Here is an 18,443-nt window from a genome sequence, read left to right as displayed (position 1 = left end):
GCATTTCTAGTACAGGTTCCAGTGAACTTGCTATGAGTGGGCAAAACCCACCACTGACAATATTGTTAAATAAAATAGATAAAATCAGATAAAATCTGAAACAATGTTTTAATACTATTAAATTTTAATGTTATTTTTCAATTTAATGTTAATAATATTTTTAAAACTCTGGTGTTAACAATGCCTTGGAGATGTTTTCAAATATTTACTGTCAAGGTTTAAGAACACCACAGCATGGATTTTTAGGCTGGCAAATTACCTCTACATCTAAATAATGACTATCTCTCTTAGCACTACAACCTGGAATGCTGAAATTGCTTAAACTTTGAGAACTTATTAGGCTACCATATTTACTATACAATTTTTTTATAAAATCGAGAAGTACGTACCAGAAAGTTAGAACAGAATCTTGTTATCCTGAATAAGCATTCATCAGAAATATTTGATAATGTTTGACATTGTGAACATGTTAGACAGAAAAACATTTTAAAATTCTCTGAGCTTTTCATGTAATTTCCTGGAACTAGCAGCGTCACCAACTTCACGACATGCACACACCCTTCTCTCTGACTCAGCCCATGCAAACAGCTTCCCCCATCCTGTCTTTTGTTTTTCACCCTAGCATACATTCCTTAGAACAACTTAGTTACTCCTTAAAAACTGGCTCAAACTGGGAGCAGAGGCCTTGACAACTGGGCCATGTCTCTGCATAACATCTCATGAGCTTCCTTTTTGAGGGAACAGACAGTGTTGGTGACCACTGCTTGGTGCAAGAAATGAATCAAGGAGAACAGAGGAAAGCAAAAGGAAAGGGCAAGAGGAACAGAAATATAATAATGTACATGGTTGAGTTCAACAAGGTTTTTTATCACATTGTTTTGCTGAGTTAGTAAGACATTCATTATTAATGAGACAATACATAGTTGGCTTGTTAATACCACGAGCTATTCTTAGCAAAAATGTTTTCATTGATTTAGTTTCAATTTAACAAACTATCCTTCCCTTCTCAGAACATACAATCTGAAGTTTGAATTACTACATCTAATAGCATGAATTTCAATCCAGTTTAATATTCAATTCTATAAGGTGATAGATTAATGCCATAAAATATCTGACACTTTAAATGCAAGAACCCTGAAATACAGAGTTAATACCACAAGCAACTTGACACAACTCCCCTGAGCTGTGTCACACACACAATTAATATAATTGTGCTGTTAGACAGACAGTTCAATCTTCTTTTTACAGACTATTGATTAGGAGTTCAATGAAAAGCATAAAAGGTCACAGAATAACAGCACGGTACTAAATAAACGTATGTACAGTAGTCAGGAGCACAATGAATAGTAATCTAGAGGTCTCAGTAAAAGAACTAAAAACCCATACAGAGATGATTTTTTCCTTGCCCAAAATATTTATATTCTGAAGTTTTGCTTGGACAAGAAAGGCTTGGAGTTCTGAATGGGATCTCCACGTTGCAAACAGGAAAGATGGCCAAAAAATGAAACTAGGAAAAAATACAGCGGAGTGGACGGGGGAAGAATCTGTTCTGAAAGGATTAGCTCATGTTTTGTAGAATCGAGCCCACAGATTACGTGAAGTTCAGAGCAGTACTCCACAAAGGTTTGGAGAGATGCCTTGTCACGTTCAATGAACAGAAACTCCGACCTCTAGATTTAATAGAGAAATTATGGAAGTCTGAATCTCATTTGGACATGGGACACTCAGATGTTTTGCTCATCTACTGAATAGATAATCTGTTCCACCTGACTCTACCATATGTCCCCCCTGCCTTCTAAATAAAATTCCCCCAGTGATTTGATCCTACATATATGCCCTGATCATGACAGACTATTGAATGTTAATATGAGCCACATGTCTTGCTTATGTCCTTACTATGAACCAGAAATCCTTTAGAAGATACATGGTTCAAAACAACAGGCTCAGAAAAAGGGCAGCATGTCCTAACAAGAACTGGCAACTGTATCAATAATAAAACAGTAAGAACTCACCAGGAAGATTACTTTCTTCCTGTTCCACCTGGCCGAACCAAGTTATTAGATCACTAAGAAATTCAATGTAATTTCTGAAGCAAGAAACACAGTCTTTTTTTAAATTGTAGTTCAGTGGAAGATAAAGGTTTCCATGACTCTTGGTAGAAAGGAGGTCTACCATTATTCTGCTCACTGTACCACTTTAAATTTTAAGATTTAGCATTTAAACTGAAAAGAACTAACTCTGTAAAATCTGTAAAAAGAAAAAAAAAAAAAGATCACCACAGCATCCACAGCATTTACTGTTATGAATGACTTCCTTGCATATTTGCATGTGTATCTCATTTATAATACTGCAGATCAAAGTTGATTTTCATTAACTGCTCTGATCTGAAAAACCTTTAAAGCCCTCCTAAGGGCTTTCACTAAGTCACAAAAAAAAAAAAAAGTGTCCCAGAAAACAGAAAATAACCTGCTGCAGGCGACATAATAATTTTCTCTCGTATTTATCTACTGTAACCAGAAGCAATAAATACCAAAGTCTCTCAGGAACAAAACATCACCTGCAGACACTAAGTTCAGGAGCATTGCAGTACTTCTCCTCATGACAGCGTATCATTAGTTAAGTCCAAAGTACCAGGATGCTTAGATTTACATGGTAGCAAGTCCTAGATGAGAAAAGACAGACTCCCTAGATTAAAAAAAAACAACTCTACATACCCATAATAAGCACAATGACCTTCAGAAGAGTTCTTAGTAACTGTCCCTTCTTGACCCATGTATGACAAGAAGGAGAAAGGATAAGAGAATGAAAACAGTTATACAGCATCAAAAAGATTTAGCTGCCATTGAGGCAAAAGTGTCATCTAAAGACAACAAACTTCACAGATGCAAAGTGCTTGACCTGTACTGAATACAAACAACACGCTTCTGTGGAAGCTGTCCATGCAACAAGATCAGAATCAAGCAACTTTATCTTTTCTTTGTACTTAAAAAAAAAAGAAAAAAGAAAAAAAAACCTGCAATCAAGATGTCACAAAAGCTGGTACAGAAATTAAGTATACATTAAGTGGCTTAAGGTTAGTAGAAATTGGTCAGGAGACTACAAGAGCACCATGTAATAAGCCCAAAGGATAAGTAGAAATATAAAGGTAGTGGAAAAGGTAGTAGATTGTGAGTAACAGAAACCTTTGAGTGAATTCTGGCTGTCCTAGCGATGTTCTATTTTTAATGCAGTGCATCACAGCAGTATTTCACCCAGAATGAAATCATTAACTATGGTTTATGTAAGATTTAGAGTAAATGAATTTTAGCTCCAGAGAATGAGTTAAAATGTGTGATAGCTGACAGGTAACATTAAAGTCACATTCATCAAGTCCTCAGAAAATTGACCTTCTGAAGAACTCAATAGATCAACAAACAGCTTTGCAACAACAGCTGACTCATTGATGATGCAAGATACTAGATGTTTGAAGATAAAACCCAGTAATTTCCATGAATTGTAAATGAAAGGGTTTTTTGTTTATTTGTTTTTGTTTTGTTTTAAGAAAATAAAATTGGAAGATAAGAGAAAATGATGAAAAACTGCCTGACATATAAGGCTCAAGTACTACTATATAAAAAGTATGAATAGGAAGTAGCACTAAATTTCACCATAAAATATGATGGCATGCCCTCATTTTGGATAAAACATTCATTTCTGAAAATATTAAAGCCAATTTAAAAACAGATAGGATAAACAGAAAAAATAATGATGAAGTAATGAACACTGCACAGAAAGTTAATTGGGTACTCATTTATCAATATAAGAACAAAAAAGACATACCAAGCCAAAAGAGAATGCCTTTAAAACCAATAAAGGGAAACACTCATTACAGAACATTTTAATGACCATGGACCACCAGGACAGAACACAGTACCAAAATCAAAAGCTTAGTAGAATTAAAAATAATAATAATAATGATAATGATCAGGCAGTCATGGTAAGATTTGTAGGGAGGGGTAATACCTTTTATGCCATCACCACAGTACAATTGACCAGACACACTTGCATAAACACTTCAAGTTCTTTACTGAAGAATGTCCACAGTACATTAGGCTGAAAATAAAAACTTGTGAGGATAAATTTTAATATTTCTGGACTAAAACCCTACCAAAAACAATGACTCTCCCAACCTGCACCACAAAAAGAATTGCCATAACACTGTAAAAAACTCACCACCACTATTAGCAGGTAACCAACAGGCAAGCCTACAATGGGCATAATTTTGGTGGTCTCAGAGGCTATCCTCCAGCCTTTGTCCAGAAGTCATCTGTATCGGCAAGGTTGTGTCTTGTGTGGATTCTCAAATACCATGTGCTTTTCTGCCAAGAAGCCCCTAACAGTAAATACACTGCAAGGGCTGCCGTTCCCTATATTCTCATATAGGTAATCACAGGAGACTCGTAAATGGCAATACCAACTGCAGCAGCTGCACCAACCTGCAAATTTCTCAAGAACACCTACCATTGTCTGTCTATAGTAGCAGACTGGCACCTTTTTCCACCCACTGACAACAATTTCTACAAGAGAAGAGTCTAACAACTTTACCCCAATGCCCTTTTAGAGGGCATTCCCGTTTGCACACCCTGCCTGGACCTACTGCACTCAACTGTAAAAAAAAAAAAAAAAAAAAAAACACCAGATGTGACCACACCACCACCTGTGACCCTACAGCTTCAGGCAGGACTTTTCAGGCTAAGAAACACGACCTGGAACACCTGAACAGCTCTTATCAGGCCTTCTGATTTGTCATAGTCTAAAGACAGATCTTCTTTCCCCACCCCTGACCAGGCAGATCACTAACTGGAATCCTGACTCAGCACCCAGCCCATGCTTCCACAACCTGTCGCGCCATCCCCCTTATCTCTCCCATCCTAGGGGGCGGGTGCCTGAATATTACATTCAGTTTTCTGATGCCTTCCAAATAACCGCTTCTATTTCATCACTACACAGACAGGCTTCAGCATGGACTTCTACTCAGCTGCCTTCCTAAAGACAACTTAATACACTCAAGGGCGCTCTAAGTCCCATTTCTAAGTCAACGCTTTCCCAAATACTGACATTCCCACCAACTCTCTTAACAGTATATAAATCTCCCCCTAATTAGTTCTGTAGTAATACATACAGGAAATTATTTCCCTTCTATTTGTAAAGGAAGGTCTTGGTTGTTCTTTGGGTACAGATAGAACCGAAACAGCTGCTGTCATCAATAGCTATTATCTAATTACATGTCATGCAGCAAATCTGCTCAGAAATAGCCAAGCATTGCACAGAGATGAGGAGCTTTCATTGCATGAATGCTAATCACCTTGTAAGTAAAATATTGCTCAATCGTTCATTTATGATAAAACCTCAAACAGACCAATATCAGCTTGTCTATTCCATGAGCTTTTTCATGCATCGTTAATCATGCGTACAAATGGTCAATACCACCAAACCCAAAAAAATTTGTTTAAAACTTGACAATCTTATACATGACAGACCTTAACGTGTATGTTGAGTACAAGAAAACAAAATCCTTAATATGCTAAGACACATCTGGGAAGGTACATGCTATTTCCATATTGCAGGCAGCAAAAGTAACACATCACATTGAGAATCTGTTGATACTTGGTAACTGTTCCATTCCAGTCAAAATATGACATTCTGTAACTAATGCACAGAAAAGGCACTTGACACAAAATAATTTTATAAATTTAAACCAAGAAACAAGAGTGCGGCATAAAAGCACGACACCATCTGCCTTCTGGAAACTGCACCATTTATTTACGTAACATTAGCAGATATCTTATTAATGCTAAGCAATCAGATTTTACAACAAAAAAAAGATTTTTCAATATGACAAACTACAAGGCCTATTTTAATTTTTAAAAAAATCAGCTATTCTCTTACATAAACCAGGATAAAAGCTGACTGATCCTCCAAATATCTATTGATAGAGAGAAAAAAAAGATTAAGTTACACAAAGGAATTAAGTAGGTGAAAGCAATAAACAGCAAATGTCAAGTAGCCTATAGATATGGAGATATGTCTAAAAGATTACACTTAGAAATTATACATAAATATATGTTTATAAGGGGATTGCTGGTGTACTTCCCAAATCAGTTTTGTAAATTTAGTTTAGGACTTTCTTGTTTTCAAACATACCTGCATAGCAAACAATTACTTTTTGCAGAATTATAAGTTCCAAAAACAAAAGAGAGAAAACCCAATTGACATTTTATAGAATTCATTTCAGTCCCAAATCTGTACAAATACATACCACCTCTTACATTTAATCTACAAAGGTGGGAGAGGGGAAGTTACCTGAGGGCAAGGTATTCAGACAAAAGGCCCCTATTCCTGGTGAAAGCAAGTGGTCAGTTGCCACGGTTTCTGAGAAGCGCCTGGTGCTCATTTTGGTAGTAAGGATATTCACAGCAAACCAATCTCCACCAGAGCCAGCAGGGATCGCTGCAGGGAACGGGACACAGGGGACACACAAGGGAGCAAGTTCAAAGGGGAAAAAGGAGTGATACAATAATGTAAGAGATTTTTAGCTAAAGAGAACCGCAGTCACAACAGTTTGCTATACATTAAGACATTCTATAGCTGAAAAGGAAATAGAGCTGTATAAAGTGCTACATTCCCATGAGAATATCCCTTACTGTCTCATACTAAGACACTGCAGCTGTGTTTAAATGAACAGCTTATGTAGAAAAATTCAATCATGGGGAAAAGGATCCATATAATACAGCCAAGCGGTTTCAGAGACACTCAGTAAGTATATTTGGAATGTGAGAAGGCAGCTATCCTGGAGCTGCAGCACACAAGAGGCTGTTAGTGTATTTTGACATGGGAGACAACTTTTCAGTTTTGTTTTGCCTGAGATTTCTCAGCCCACGTTATTTGTTCCCATTCAGCATCTCCACTACACCTGTTTAAAAGTCACCCTACAGAAACATGACTCTACAGAGATAAGGGAGCAGGACTTGCTGGGTTTCATTCTGTACTTGTGGCAGTGCGACGAGGACCAGCACTTTCTGATTTCACAGGGTTTGAAACTGTAGTACATTAAGCCTCACAAAATTAAAAAAAAAAAAATAGAATATTTAACTTAGCAAATCAAATGGCAGTAGAAGAAAAGAAATTCTTTGTTAACTGTCTTCACTTTGAAAAGATGCCTCAGACTAAATATAACTAATACTTACACTCTATTACTGCAGGGACAGTACAATCCTAGCCCTTCATAGGCTATTTGTTAGGATATCTGAATGATGTTTATGAGATTTATTACAGAACTGAATTACAGATATGTAGTTAATAATAGTAGTTATGAATGAGAATTTTTCTACAGTCTCCAGATCCCCAAGCAATGGGAGCGACTACGACATGAAAACTGTGGGTCCCAAGGTTGCTTCCTCGGGAGTCAGATGAAGAAGCCAGTCTGAGAAAACAAAAGCTCTGGTGTTCTCAAGCTGTACGGTAGTTGCATGGCAGAGCTGCCACAAGATTTGCGCTGGGGTCCTGCCTCACACATCTAGGAGCAAGGCTCCTAGATCCATGCTAGGAAGCCTGGAAGGATGGAAAGCCACAGCCTGAGCTGGAGCTCTTGTACTTGTTACATTCCTCTCCTGATTCTTCTAAGGAAAAGCTGATGGAATGAAGAGATCCAAACTTTGGTTAGCGTCAGCTCCTCAGAGGTGTACAGAAGAACTGTAGGACCTACTGTTTAAGAAACCTTGGTTCCCCAGCAACCTGCCAAAAATTAGGTAGGTATTTGTCACATAATTAGTTGTTAGCAATTATTCTCTTGATTTGAAAAAAAAAATAAATCATGAAACAAATTACTTTGTGTGAGCCTTCCTAATTCTGTTAGTTTTTCATCAGAAATCACCTGATATCCTTTGCCCAGTCTGTTTGTACAAGAAAACTGGAATTAAAACCAAATACCCTTTAACAAGTGCCTTCTACTCAAAGTTTTGTACATAGTTTTATACCTCTTTGATATAAAAAACACTAAGACTTCAGGAGAAATACCAAATTTCAAAAAAAAAAAAAAAAATCACTATGCGTTTTGTTTTGATTCTTCCCCACTGTATACTTGTTTAAACATAATTTTATTCCCCAGACATTATTTAAATACCCTTCTTCCTAAGAATGCTTTGCACTCGTGTATATCAGCTGCTTGTACATGAAGTAATCTTCTACATCATTTTAATTCTGGAAACTTATTTCCCTGTCAACCTATTGTGAGAATTGCTTCAAAGGAAATGATCACATACTATGCAACTAAAATGCTACTGATTAATTCATGGCGATTCTGTAAATGCATTAATTTTTAATGTGTATACACAAGACTTGTCTGACAAACAAAACTTCAGCAGAACTTTAATGGTACAAATGTCTGCAAAATCAGCATCCAGATTTATAATACCTTTGCAAAAATGATATAAAACAAACTGAAAGTTAGAAATAAAATTCAGTGAGTTTATTTTATTAACCCAAATGCTCCTGAAGTCTCAAGAGATTTTTATGAATGGGGACACACAAGAATTAATAATTTATATCTTAATATTAACAAATGTACTGATTAAGAACTCTACTAGCAAATAGATTATAGCCGGTTTATCTCCAAAATAAACTTTATAAATTCAAACAAAGCACCACAGCAATTTCAGTTTGGCTTTTTAGATGACATTCTGCTACAAAAGCTTAAAATGCAATACGATTGTGAAGCTACTAATAAAAATAGAAGTGAAAAGGGTTTTTTTTTTTTTTGATTGAAAAAAACACATTCATTGATTCTTTTATGCTTATCAGAATACTACCAACACGTTCACACAGGCAAAATCGTTGGCATGAAGTTTCCACTTAGAATCATAATGAAATTTTACATTGTGCTGTATTTTTTCGGTTCCTTTATGTTTGAAATTCAATACTTTTTGTATCTTTCTCTGTTTTCTTCTGCCACCCCAAGCAGTTTTGCTTTACTGCCTGTTCCATTTTTTTTCAGACTCAATTCTTTCACTAGGTTCAGCAGCACGATGTTTGTAATAAACAGATAACACTTTCTGTACGCATTCAGATTAAATATAGACTTATTCAGAACAATGTAGATTGTTCCACCCACTTACATTGTGCTTTGAAGTCCTTCCATATACCACATAAGCCAATAAAGTCAGTCATGTAGAAAACATCCTGTAAATACTTCAGTGTAAGCAGAGAAAGAACCTGTTTTGCGCTTATTCTAGGGAAAGTACACGCTCTGTGTTCTTTGGCTGGCTAAAAAATGGGGTAACTTTCACAAAACTGCAGTAAGACAGAAGTAGGATATTCAGTAGGGTGAAAAGAAGCAAACACCCCTTGCTTCTTATGCTACTAGTTGAAGTTGGAAGTTTCAAAGGTCATCCAAACAACTACAGGTAATTACAAGAAGAAAATAGTCCTTTCTGGCCAAGTACGTAACCCTGCTACACTAGCAGGTTCAAAGAGAAATAACCCCAATCTCTTGGGATGGCAACGTGCCCCGCCAAAGAGGTGTATCTCACAGGTACCGAGCAGAGTGACGTACAGGTCAAATATTAGCCGGGACTGATATCGGTGACGCCGTACCAGGTGATGTGATACCGCTGCTCACAGTGAGATCAACCGATCCCTTGGATCCATGCAATCCTTACATTACTCTTTGTAGAATTAATCTTCCTAGGCATTTTAGGATGATCTTCCAACTACATGATGGATAATAATGTTATCGTGAAACACACTGCGATTTTCTTCTACTGAAATCTTAGTGTTTTTGCATCTACTGCTGCAGGTGAGCTAAAGCAAGTTCACCCAGAACCACAGATACTGGCATGAACAGAAAGTGACCTGGATTTCTGCCACACCAAACGTTTTTAAGCCACTTAAGATTTTTCTTTGTGTGCACATGTGTAAAAATAGCAAATACGTATGACTAAAACAAAAAATGTGATTCTCTTTTTCAAGTTGAAGTATGCGCTATCATTGGTAAACTTCAGAGTTAATATGCAATTAAGATGAAGAATATCACAGTCAGTGGGGATGAATTAATGCAGAGGCAAGTTTGGAAGCTTTCCTTCATGCTTCTCAGACTTACACTTAAATAAAACTTTTTTTTTTATAAAAAGGCATGGATCTTGAAGACACATAGAGGGCTCCCTGTTAGACCACAGGTTAGCTAGAAAGGAAATTTTAGTCAATTATATTAAAAGACAAAAAAAAAAAAAAAGTCTTATACAAGCCTGTGTCAGCAACTCCTGAACCCTGATAGTATTTTGGATCTGAACAACTCAAGAGTCAAACCCTGATAGTGATGATGACACCTTTCTAACTACAGGTAGTACAACAGGCACACTATCGGGATCATGTATAGTGAAATCTAGAGTCCTGCTGGCAATCTTTAAAACTGCTGCTTTAAACACTCGTCCACAAAGTCTAACAAAGGAAAAAGATGCAAAACTGGAAGGTATCTGCTTATCACAGCAAAGCAGTCCACAGAAAATCTTGCAAGAAAAGCTGCTCTTCAGCAAGAAATCTCTCGCCCATGAAAAGACATAATGGCACACGTTAAGATTCAATGTGTGTTTCAGTTCATTTCATTCAGAGGAAAAGCCTGACAAGACGAGTAAGCGATACTAAACTCCTAGCCACCATGTTTCATTTCCACCTTTGTGAAGGGTATCACCATTATTCAGATATACTTGATTCATTGTAGGGCAGGTAATGTTATGAAACAAAGGTACTCCACCATGCATGTTCGCCAAAAAAAAATGATCCTACTACAATAAGCAGCTGACAAAAATTCAAGGTATCTAGCTTTCAAACAACAAACTCATCTCTTCAGCTTAGTAAACCATGCTTAGTTTCAAATGCTGTATCAAGCACCATATAATCCAAATAACAGAAAAATGTAACTGTGTTCCCTCTTCCTTCCTTCTCCACATTTTCTTCTGCAGCCTTGGAGAAAAGCAATGCGCATTGAAGGGAGTGGACTGAGCTAATACTTCAAGAAATTTCTAAAAGACTGTAAGAAAACTGAAAACCCATCAGCAGACCCTGAAAGAAGGTTCAGATTTGTTACAAAACTCTGTGTATCTCCATTGTTTCTAAGCTGCAATACAGTATTAAGAAAAATATTTTACAATCTAAAAAGCCATTTAGATATCAAAACGTTTTCAGAATCCAGTTTGGATCTCCCTCTTCTTCTTGTTTTCAGACCTTAAAGATTCATATCTATAAGAGTTTCCCCTAGATAACAAACATAGCATAAGGCTGCTTCACACCCCCAGTGTCCATCAGTCCATCTAAAAGCACCGTAAAACTGAATTAATGGAAGCTACAATAACTGAATGACACAAATTACGCTTTTAATTTTGCATACGCAATATCCAGATGGCTGTAAGAAAGCTGAAATTTGCTAATGGATGTGGTGACAGATATTGCAGCAATCTCTATAGAAAATATTGCTAAATCAATATCCAGGGGGGTGGGATTCGGGGAGGAAGGCCTGGGCAATATGCCATCCAGAGGGCCCTGCCAACCTCAACCATTCTGTGATTTGTGAACAAAAAAGAAAAAAGGAAAGCACAGAGAACTGTAACTGAAGGTAAAAGATTATGTCTTCTATTTGTTCTGTGAAGTACAAATTACATTTGGCTTTGTTCAAAGAGAAATCTAATCACCAAAAATGGAATACAAAGAGAGGAAACAAAGATGAAAATAAATCAAGATAACTGGATAATTCCTTCAACTTTTCCTTTATTATACGTGGACTTTTTCCAGCACGTTTCAATCCTGACAGTAATACTTCCCTTGGTGAAGATGACAAAAAGGCATCAGTTCTGAGGAACTATGAGAATTGCAGAACAGGAACCAATATAGTAATAGAATCTGAAGTGAAAGTGTCTTTTGGCACCCTCTCTATTACAGGAACTTCCTTATACCTTTGGCTCCAGACTGACACAAAACAATGTGTGAAGCCTACGTTAACCCCAGTCTTATAAAATCTAATAAGAAAGGAAAACCTGAAATAAAGAACGATGTTGTGACTTTTGTTGGGGAAAAAAAAATCCTTGAAATTTAAAGAGCCACCTGAATTTGTTCTCTGGTGTAACCAAGTTCTGCAATCACTGAAGTACCAGTTCTGCAGGGAGAAAAGATTATCTGATCATGTGCTTAAGAACACCCATAATAAGGGCCTTAATAATAAGGTCTGTATTTCACTATATTAATGTTGGTGTAGCCTCAATGATCGTGAGCCTCAGCTTTAAACTGCAAACCTCAGATCGTTAGACATATCCCATAAGCTTTTCAAAAATGCCAAAACTTGCAGCAATCAATTAAGGTAGTCTTGTTGAATAAGCGTCATCACATCCCACAAGAAAACATACAGATTTATCAACATCAAAAAGTACTTAACACTGGTTTTTGAAAGCTATTTATTTCACAAACCAGACAAGAGCCAGCTCACGTTACTCGTGCTCAGTTACTAGACACGTGTTTTACTTTAACCTGTAGCATTGAGACCAGTTCACTTCCCTTCTGATGCAGCTTGCTAAACGGTGCTATAGGAAGTGAACCGTATCAGTGATACAGCTCAGTGATTTCCTGCACACTGCTGACGGGCAGGCTCACTCAAGGCAGATGACATCTTCGTCCAGCATTCCCATTCTCGCAGTTCTCAGTTACCGTCTTGCGAAAACAAGACTTCTGCATCAGCATTCCCAGCTACAAAAGCTCACAGACAGGGTGGAGGAGAAAAATTACTTCACTGTTGTTTGATACATCATCTTTAAGGGACGGACAGCGACGGGTTGGGAATGGGAATCGTGCCTTCCCTGTGCACCGTTGGCACAATTGTCAAACGGCAATCTGGCATTTTATTTGGTTTTCTCTGTTAATTAACAGTAAGATAAAAAGCTTTGAAAAACCATAAAAAAACAGAATGAAACATTAAAGAAAAAAAAAGCAAAGTAGTATGGGCCAACTTTTCAAGCAATATTGAATTTATAAAAGTAAATCCTGAAGAACAACAGTGCTGCAGTATCGTGACAGATGAGGTACCTACTAGGCTTTTGTCTTTCTTTACAAACGGAAGAAATTTAGTTGTGGCTTTTGGGAATTGTTGTGCAGTTTGTGTGTTTGCATAGTTTCCACGACTTTCCCGCACAGGACCCTGACAGCCCCCAAAACGTTCCAGTGTGACAATTTTTCCTCCTGCTGCCCACGCCGGGTGCAGTTAAGTTCCCCACAAGACGCCCAAGTTGGCTCATCCCTCCGGCAGCGCCACCGCCAGCCTCCTTGGCCACCCGGCCCCACCTGGCGCTCCCACAGCTCGGGGGCGGCCGCAGGATCCGCAGGGACCCCGCACCCCTGCGCCCCCCGGCTCCTCCCCGCTCCCCGGGCGCCCCCCACGGCCGCCGGGGGTCGTCCCTCAGCGCCCCCCCGGGCACGGCGCGGCGGGCGGGGACTCGCTCGGTGTCCCCCCTCCGCCGCCGGGCGAGGGGCCAGTGGCCGTGCCCACGGCTGTCACGGCGGGACGAGCCCTGGCGAGCCGCCTCGCCCCCCTCCAAGCCCCCGGGAGGCGGCTCCGGGTCTCCCCTCCGCCGGCCAAACGATGCCCGGCTCCTCTTCGCCCCACGCCTGACCGGGCTTCGGGGCCTCTCGCCCGCCGCCGATCCCCCCCGCACGCCTCAGCCCACCCCGGGCAAGGGCGCTGACCTGGAGAGATGCTTCAGGATCTGCTTCTTGATGATGCCCGCCATGGCGTCCGCCTGCCCGCGCCCCTCACGACGACCGGCCGGCAGCAGGGCCGCGCCTCATCCCTCCGCCCGCCCCAGCCCGAGCCACTCGGGCAGACCGCGGGGCGCGCAGCCGCTGCCGCCGCTCCCCCTCACTCGGCGCCCGCCGCCATCTTGGCTGCACCATCGCCTAGTGACGGGGGGCGGTGGCACCGCCGCCCCGCACAGGGAGAGGCGGGCCCGAGGCGGGGCGGGAGGGGGGCACCGCCTCCCCCCGGAGCCTGACGACCTCTCGAGAGGCCGCCCGCTGCCTCTGGTGTCCCCCCGCGGTCCCGGTGTCTGTCCTTCGCTCTCCCTCCGTGCCCTCGGCTGCCCCGCGGAGCTTGCCTCCCGCCTCCCCCCCGTGCCCCCAGCCCCCAGCCACCGACACTGGTCGGTATCTGGGTGAGAAATCTGTCGTGAAGGGCGGCTGAAAGGTGTAATGTGTACCACAAACGGTTCTAATATGCGGCAGCAAAGATTCCTCCAGATGAAATGCTCATTTGCCTATGTGCGCTAATAGCTGGCGTAATACCTGCACATCGCGTGCTCCCCAAGTGTCAGAGCTGTGACAGATCCATCCAAGAGGTCGTTCACGGAAGCAAAATCTGGAGTTCCTCTTAGTTTTCCAGATAAATTCCATTACTCTAGCTCCTTTGTTCAGTTTCATGAGCCAAGTGAGACATTTATCCTTTTTATACCTCTCTTTACAAGCAATGCTTGTTTACAGCTACAAAAAACATTCCTAAAATTTGTTCCATCCGGGATCCCCAAAATCGGGCCAAAATGCTGTGCCAAGCAAACCAACATCCCCGGCAGCAATAAATTTGATGCTGTCAACTCTTCTTCCATAGGAAGTTGTCCAGGAACAGCCCCTGCTCCTGGGTCTCTCCCCAGCCCAGCCATGATCCAGGATGGCTACTGCTGCTCCGCGCCGCCCAAAAGGGACAATGCAAGAAACACTTACTAACATAAAATGCTATGGGAATGAATTCATGTGCATGTACACGTCATATTTCCCCTAAACTCGGTTTCTTGGCGCTTACTCAAACCCCTAGACTTTTAAAATCAGGTTCTTCTCCAGGTGCTTGTATTTCTCAGGGTAATCATGGCAAGTATAAAGCCTTATGATAATTGTATGAGGATAGCTTCTCATGCTGTGGCAAAATTTCTAACCAAGTTAAAAATTAAATGACCAGTAATAGTTTTGTTCTATTAACCATCTTCTCTGGGGCTCCCTCATTTTAGAAAATGCAACTTGAGAATTTCAGTGGTGGGTAACCAGGTGCTCTAAATAATATTTTTTAATCAGAAATAAAATAAAATAAAATAAAATAATAAAATAAATAGCTAAAACGGACATGTTTTTCAGGTGTGACCTCTTTCTGAAGGCTATTTGCTGGCTCTAGAATATAATCTAGGGCTGGAGAGGAAAGACATCAGACACTACTTTCTTTGCATCTCATATACATAACAGATTAATAATTTACACGCAATGAACCAAAACCCCAAGGACCTTCAAGTCAGATATATGAAGCAGTAACAGATGAAAAAATAGGTCAGGAAATTAACATTTTCAATTGATTTTTCTAGGCATTTAAAAATCAGTCAGTGTGTAATATTGACCTCATTATATTCTTTAAAGAGATTTATAAAGTGGAAATGAGCTGCTAACACCTTTATTTATGTTTTAAGATCTATTTTCTTCAACTAGAAAAAAAATACCCAATATCTTGGAATTCTTGGAGAAATGTTGTTTATCGTGATAGATTAGTTTCCCACCAAGGAAGAAAATATATGGGACAAGGTAAGCAGGACCCATGCTGTGTGTTCTCTTTCAAGTGTTCTGCTCACATAGCTCTGGTAGAAAAGGGTAAGTCCAGAGGACAGGCTGATTGAAACTGAAAACAGAAATATTCCTGCCTAGCAGGGTTGATCTGAGTCATGACTTCACTTTCTCCCCAGTTTCCTGGAGCACATCGACTGGAGGAAAATCCATAGATCAACCCCTCTTGCTCGGAGCAGAATATCTGGTACTTTTTAGATCCTGACACAAATTACTATCAGGATATCCCCAGACTATATTAATTAGACTGTGGTCTGATTCTTCAGATCACAGTCCCATGTTTTCAAGCAGATGAATTTCTGGTAAAATGCTCATGCTAATTAGACCACTGCTACGTGAAAATGATGCTTAAAACAACATCCCAAAGATCTGCTCTGAATGGAGGAAAGCAATCATTTATGAAGAACCTTGTGAGAGTCTCATCAGCTGTCACCTTAATACAACCACAAGTAGGAAAGACTGGTTTAGTCTTCCTGACTACTTTGCCCTTAACATTGCTATGTAGGATTTCTTCATATAGCAAGCAAGGCTCTTTGCTCTTGATTTATCATGTTGAACCCACATACAACAAGAAACAACAGTCACAGGAGGAGAAAGGAAAGGGAGGCTGTAGTGGCAGATCTGTGCATGTATTGCTATGGGTCCTGCTGATCTGGAACCTGACCCATTGATTTTCCTTCTTGACCTTAGATCTGCCTGGTCACAACAGACCTGCCTGATGAACCTTGGGCTTTGTCTGTCCCTGGCTGACCCCACCAGATCTGCTCCTGAGAACTGACCTGAGAATTGACTTCTGTGCTTGGCCTCAGGCCTGCTTCATCACCAGAAACCTGCCTGATGACCTGGGCTCTGGGCTGACCCCCGCAGCCCTGCCCTGCCTGCCCTGCTCCCTGGCTAGGGGTGGTGGGACAGACCTGGGCTGGGAAGGCCCTGCCCTCGTGGCTGCAGAATCTACCTCAGCTCCTGGCTTTCCTCCTTCAAAGAGCAGTTGGCCCTCATGGCACCAACAAAGAACCCCACTAATGGGTGTGTCCGGGATAGTAAAATGATCTCAAAGAAGATCTTTGGCTCATATTTACCACAGATAGTTTCTACAGCCTATCTGTGAATTCCTTCCCTTCAATAGAAGACCCTAGAACCCAAGGCCGTACAGCATTTCCCATCAGGCTGCTCATCTTTCACCATCAGCTAGGCAAAGAAAGGCGCACTGTGTTCAGTTTATGGATGCCAAGTCCAGGATGCACTTCTGGCGTCAGGATCAAAGAATGCAATAACGTATTCCTCAGGGATGACTTCCGGATGCTTTAAACAACCTGCAAATTCACAGTTGGCACTGTTTGACCATTCTGAGGCCGTGTATTCCCACAGAGCACAGCAAATCTGCATTTCTGTGCTTTGCAGGGGGTGTGCAGATGGAGTCCAACTTTTCATGCGGTGTGGATTTCTTCACTGTGTAAACTGGAATGGAATACAGACAGGGAAAAAATACATAACTAGAATCAAAGTAACTTCAGAAACATGAAGAAAACAGAAGAATTAACAAAAATATTTTTTTTTCCATTAAATGAGGCAGTAGAGGATGTGGAAAAAGAACAAATAAAATGTGACCTAAGAAGTTCTGATTTGCTTTCAGTGTGTATTTTGTTTTATACTTGCTGCATGAGAAATTCAGCATGGCTTTGTAGGGATAATGGAAAAAAAAAACAATTCCAGACATGCAAAGCTTGAGTAGTCTGATGGACCATTGCTCTAAGTTGAAAACCATCACAAAATATGAATTCTAAACTATTGTAATATACAATATACAAATATCAATGTACAAAGTTTGCTGCTGTGTAAAAGTGACTTTGAAGGTCATATTTTTGTATCCTTCCTATGGTACTGACTTTGTTAGGTACTCCATTAACAACAAAGAAGGTTTATCAGAAGTGCCATGCAAATATCTGGGTGAGTGTGTAAGCAAACACAATAAATACGTATGCAATCTGTCCCCAGTTAGCAACGATAGTAAAAAAAAAAAAATAATAATCTTTAGTTCCTAGTGATTTAAAATACTTATATACATAAACGTAAGTGAACTGTTAAGGGCCTGATATTTATTTTATGAGATCTAAAACAGAAGAAAAAAAAAAAAGAACAGCTAACTGAATTCAATACAAGTCATTACATGATAACGAATGATAATCTAATAGAGCTGGAGCTGGTATCTAGAAGAGGAAAAGGAATTAATTAAATTCTGCCTTTCTCATTTAATTTCATAAGACAAAAAGTTAGCAACAGCTATAATGAATTTGTCTCTTACTCTGAGAACTTTATGTCGTTAATAAAGGGTGAAGTAACGTTTACATGATTTTATGAATAATGTTGTGTGCTTCATTGTAAACCTGTGAATACCTAAAGCATTGTTTTGTGTGTTTTGGGCTTGGAGTTTTAATTACAAAACCAAAATTTACTGTTATGGTACCTGTCAACGGACAAAGAAGGAAAACAACACTTCACAGTGTCCTCTAACAGGATCCTGGAACTCCTGACCTGGAGAAACAGGCCTCTGGTAATTCCTGTGACCTCACCTCAAGAGCCAAAGAACGGATCTGCTAGTGCAGGGATTAATGATGCTGTCCTTAAGATCTGACAAGCAGAGATTGGTCTAAAAACTGGTGTGTTCCGCTGCACATGGTGGCTCATGGAAAGATGTCTGATGTTTGTTAGGATGAACAAGAATCACACGGAGTAGCGGTTATCCTTACGGTTTATATTTCTGGGGGAGTTACGTGGAGATA

General features: G+C 40.0%; 1 protein-coding gene across 2 annotated transcripts in view; it reads right to left on the bottom strand.

Annotated features, from left to right (window-relative positions):
* The window catches only part of BLTP3B (bridge-like lipid transfer protein family member 3B), a 56,822-nt gene extending 42,842 nt beyond the window's left edge, over nucleotides 1-13,980 (bottom strand). Inside the window, exon 1 of one of the 2 annotated variants that reach the window (XM_035551740.2) lies at nucleotides 13,759-13,980. In XM_035551740.2, the coding sequence (XP_035407633.1) occupies nucleotides 13,759-13,802 (44 nt within the window). In that variant the 5' untranslated portion in view covers nucleotides 13,803-13,980. Of the gene's footprint in view, nucleotides 1-6,342; nucleotides 6,461-13,758 lie in introns of those variants that run through there. The other variant, XM_035551741.2, reaches the window with a different exon arrangement.
* Nucleotides 13,981-18,443: the final 4,463 nt, after the last annotated feature.

This window comes from Cygnus atratus, chromosome 1 (genome assembly GCF_013377495.2).
Source record: "Cygnus atratus isolate AKBS03 ecotype Queensland, Australia chromosome 1, CAtr_DNAZoo_HiC_assembly, whole genome shotgun sequence".
Classification (NCBI taxonomy): Eukaryota; Metazoa; Chordata; class Aves; order Anseriformes; family Anatidae; genus Cygnus; species Cygnus atratus.
The sequence above is the reverse complement of the archived record's forward strand: the minus strand, read 5'-3'. Positions and strand labels throughout refer to the sequence as shown.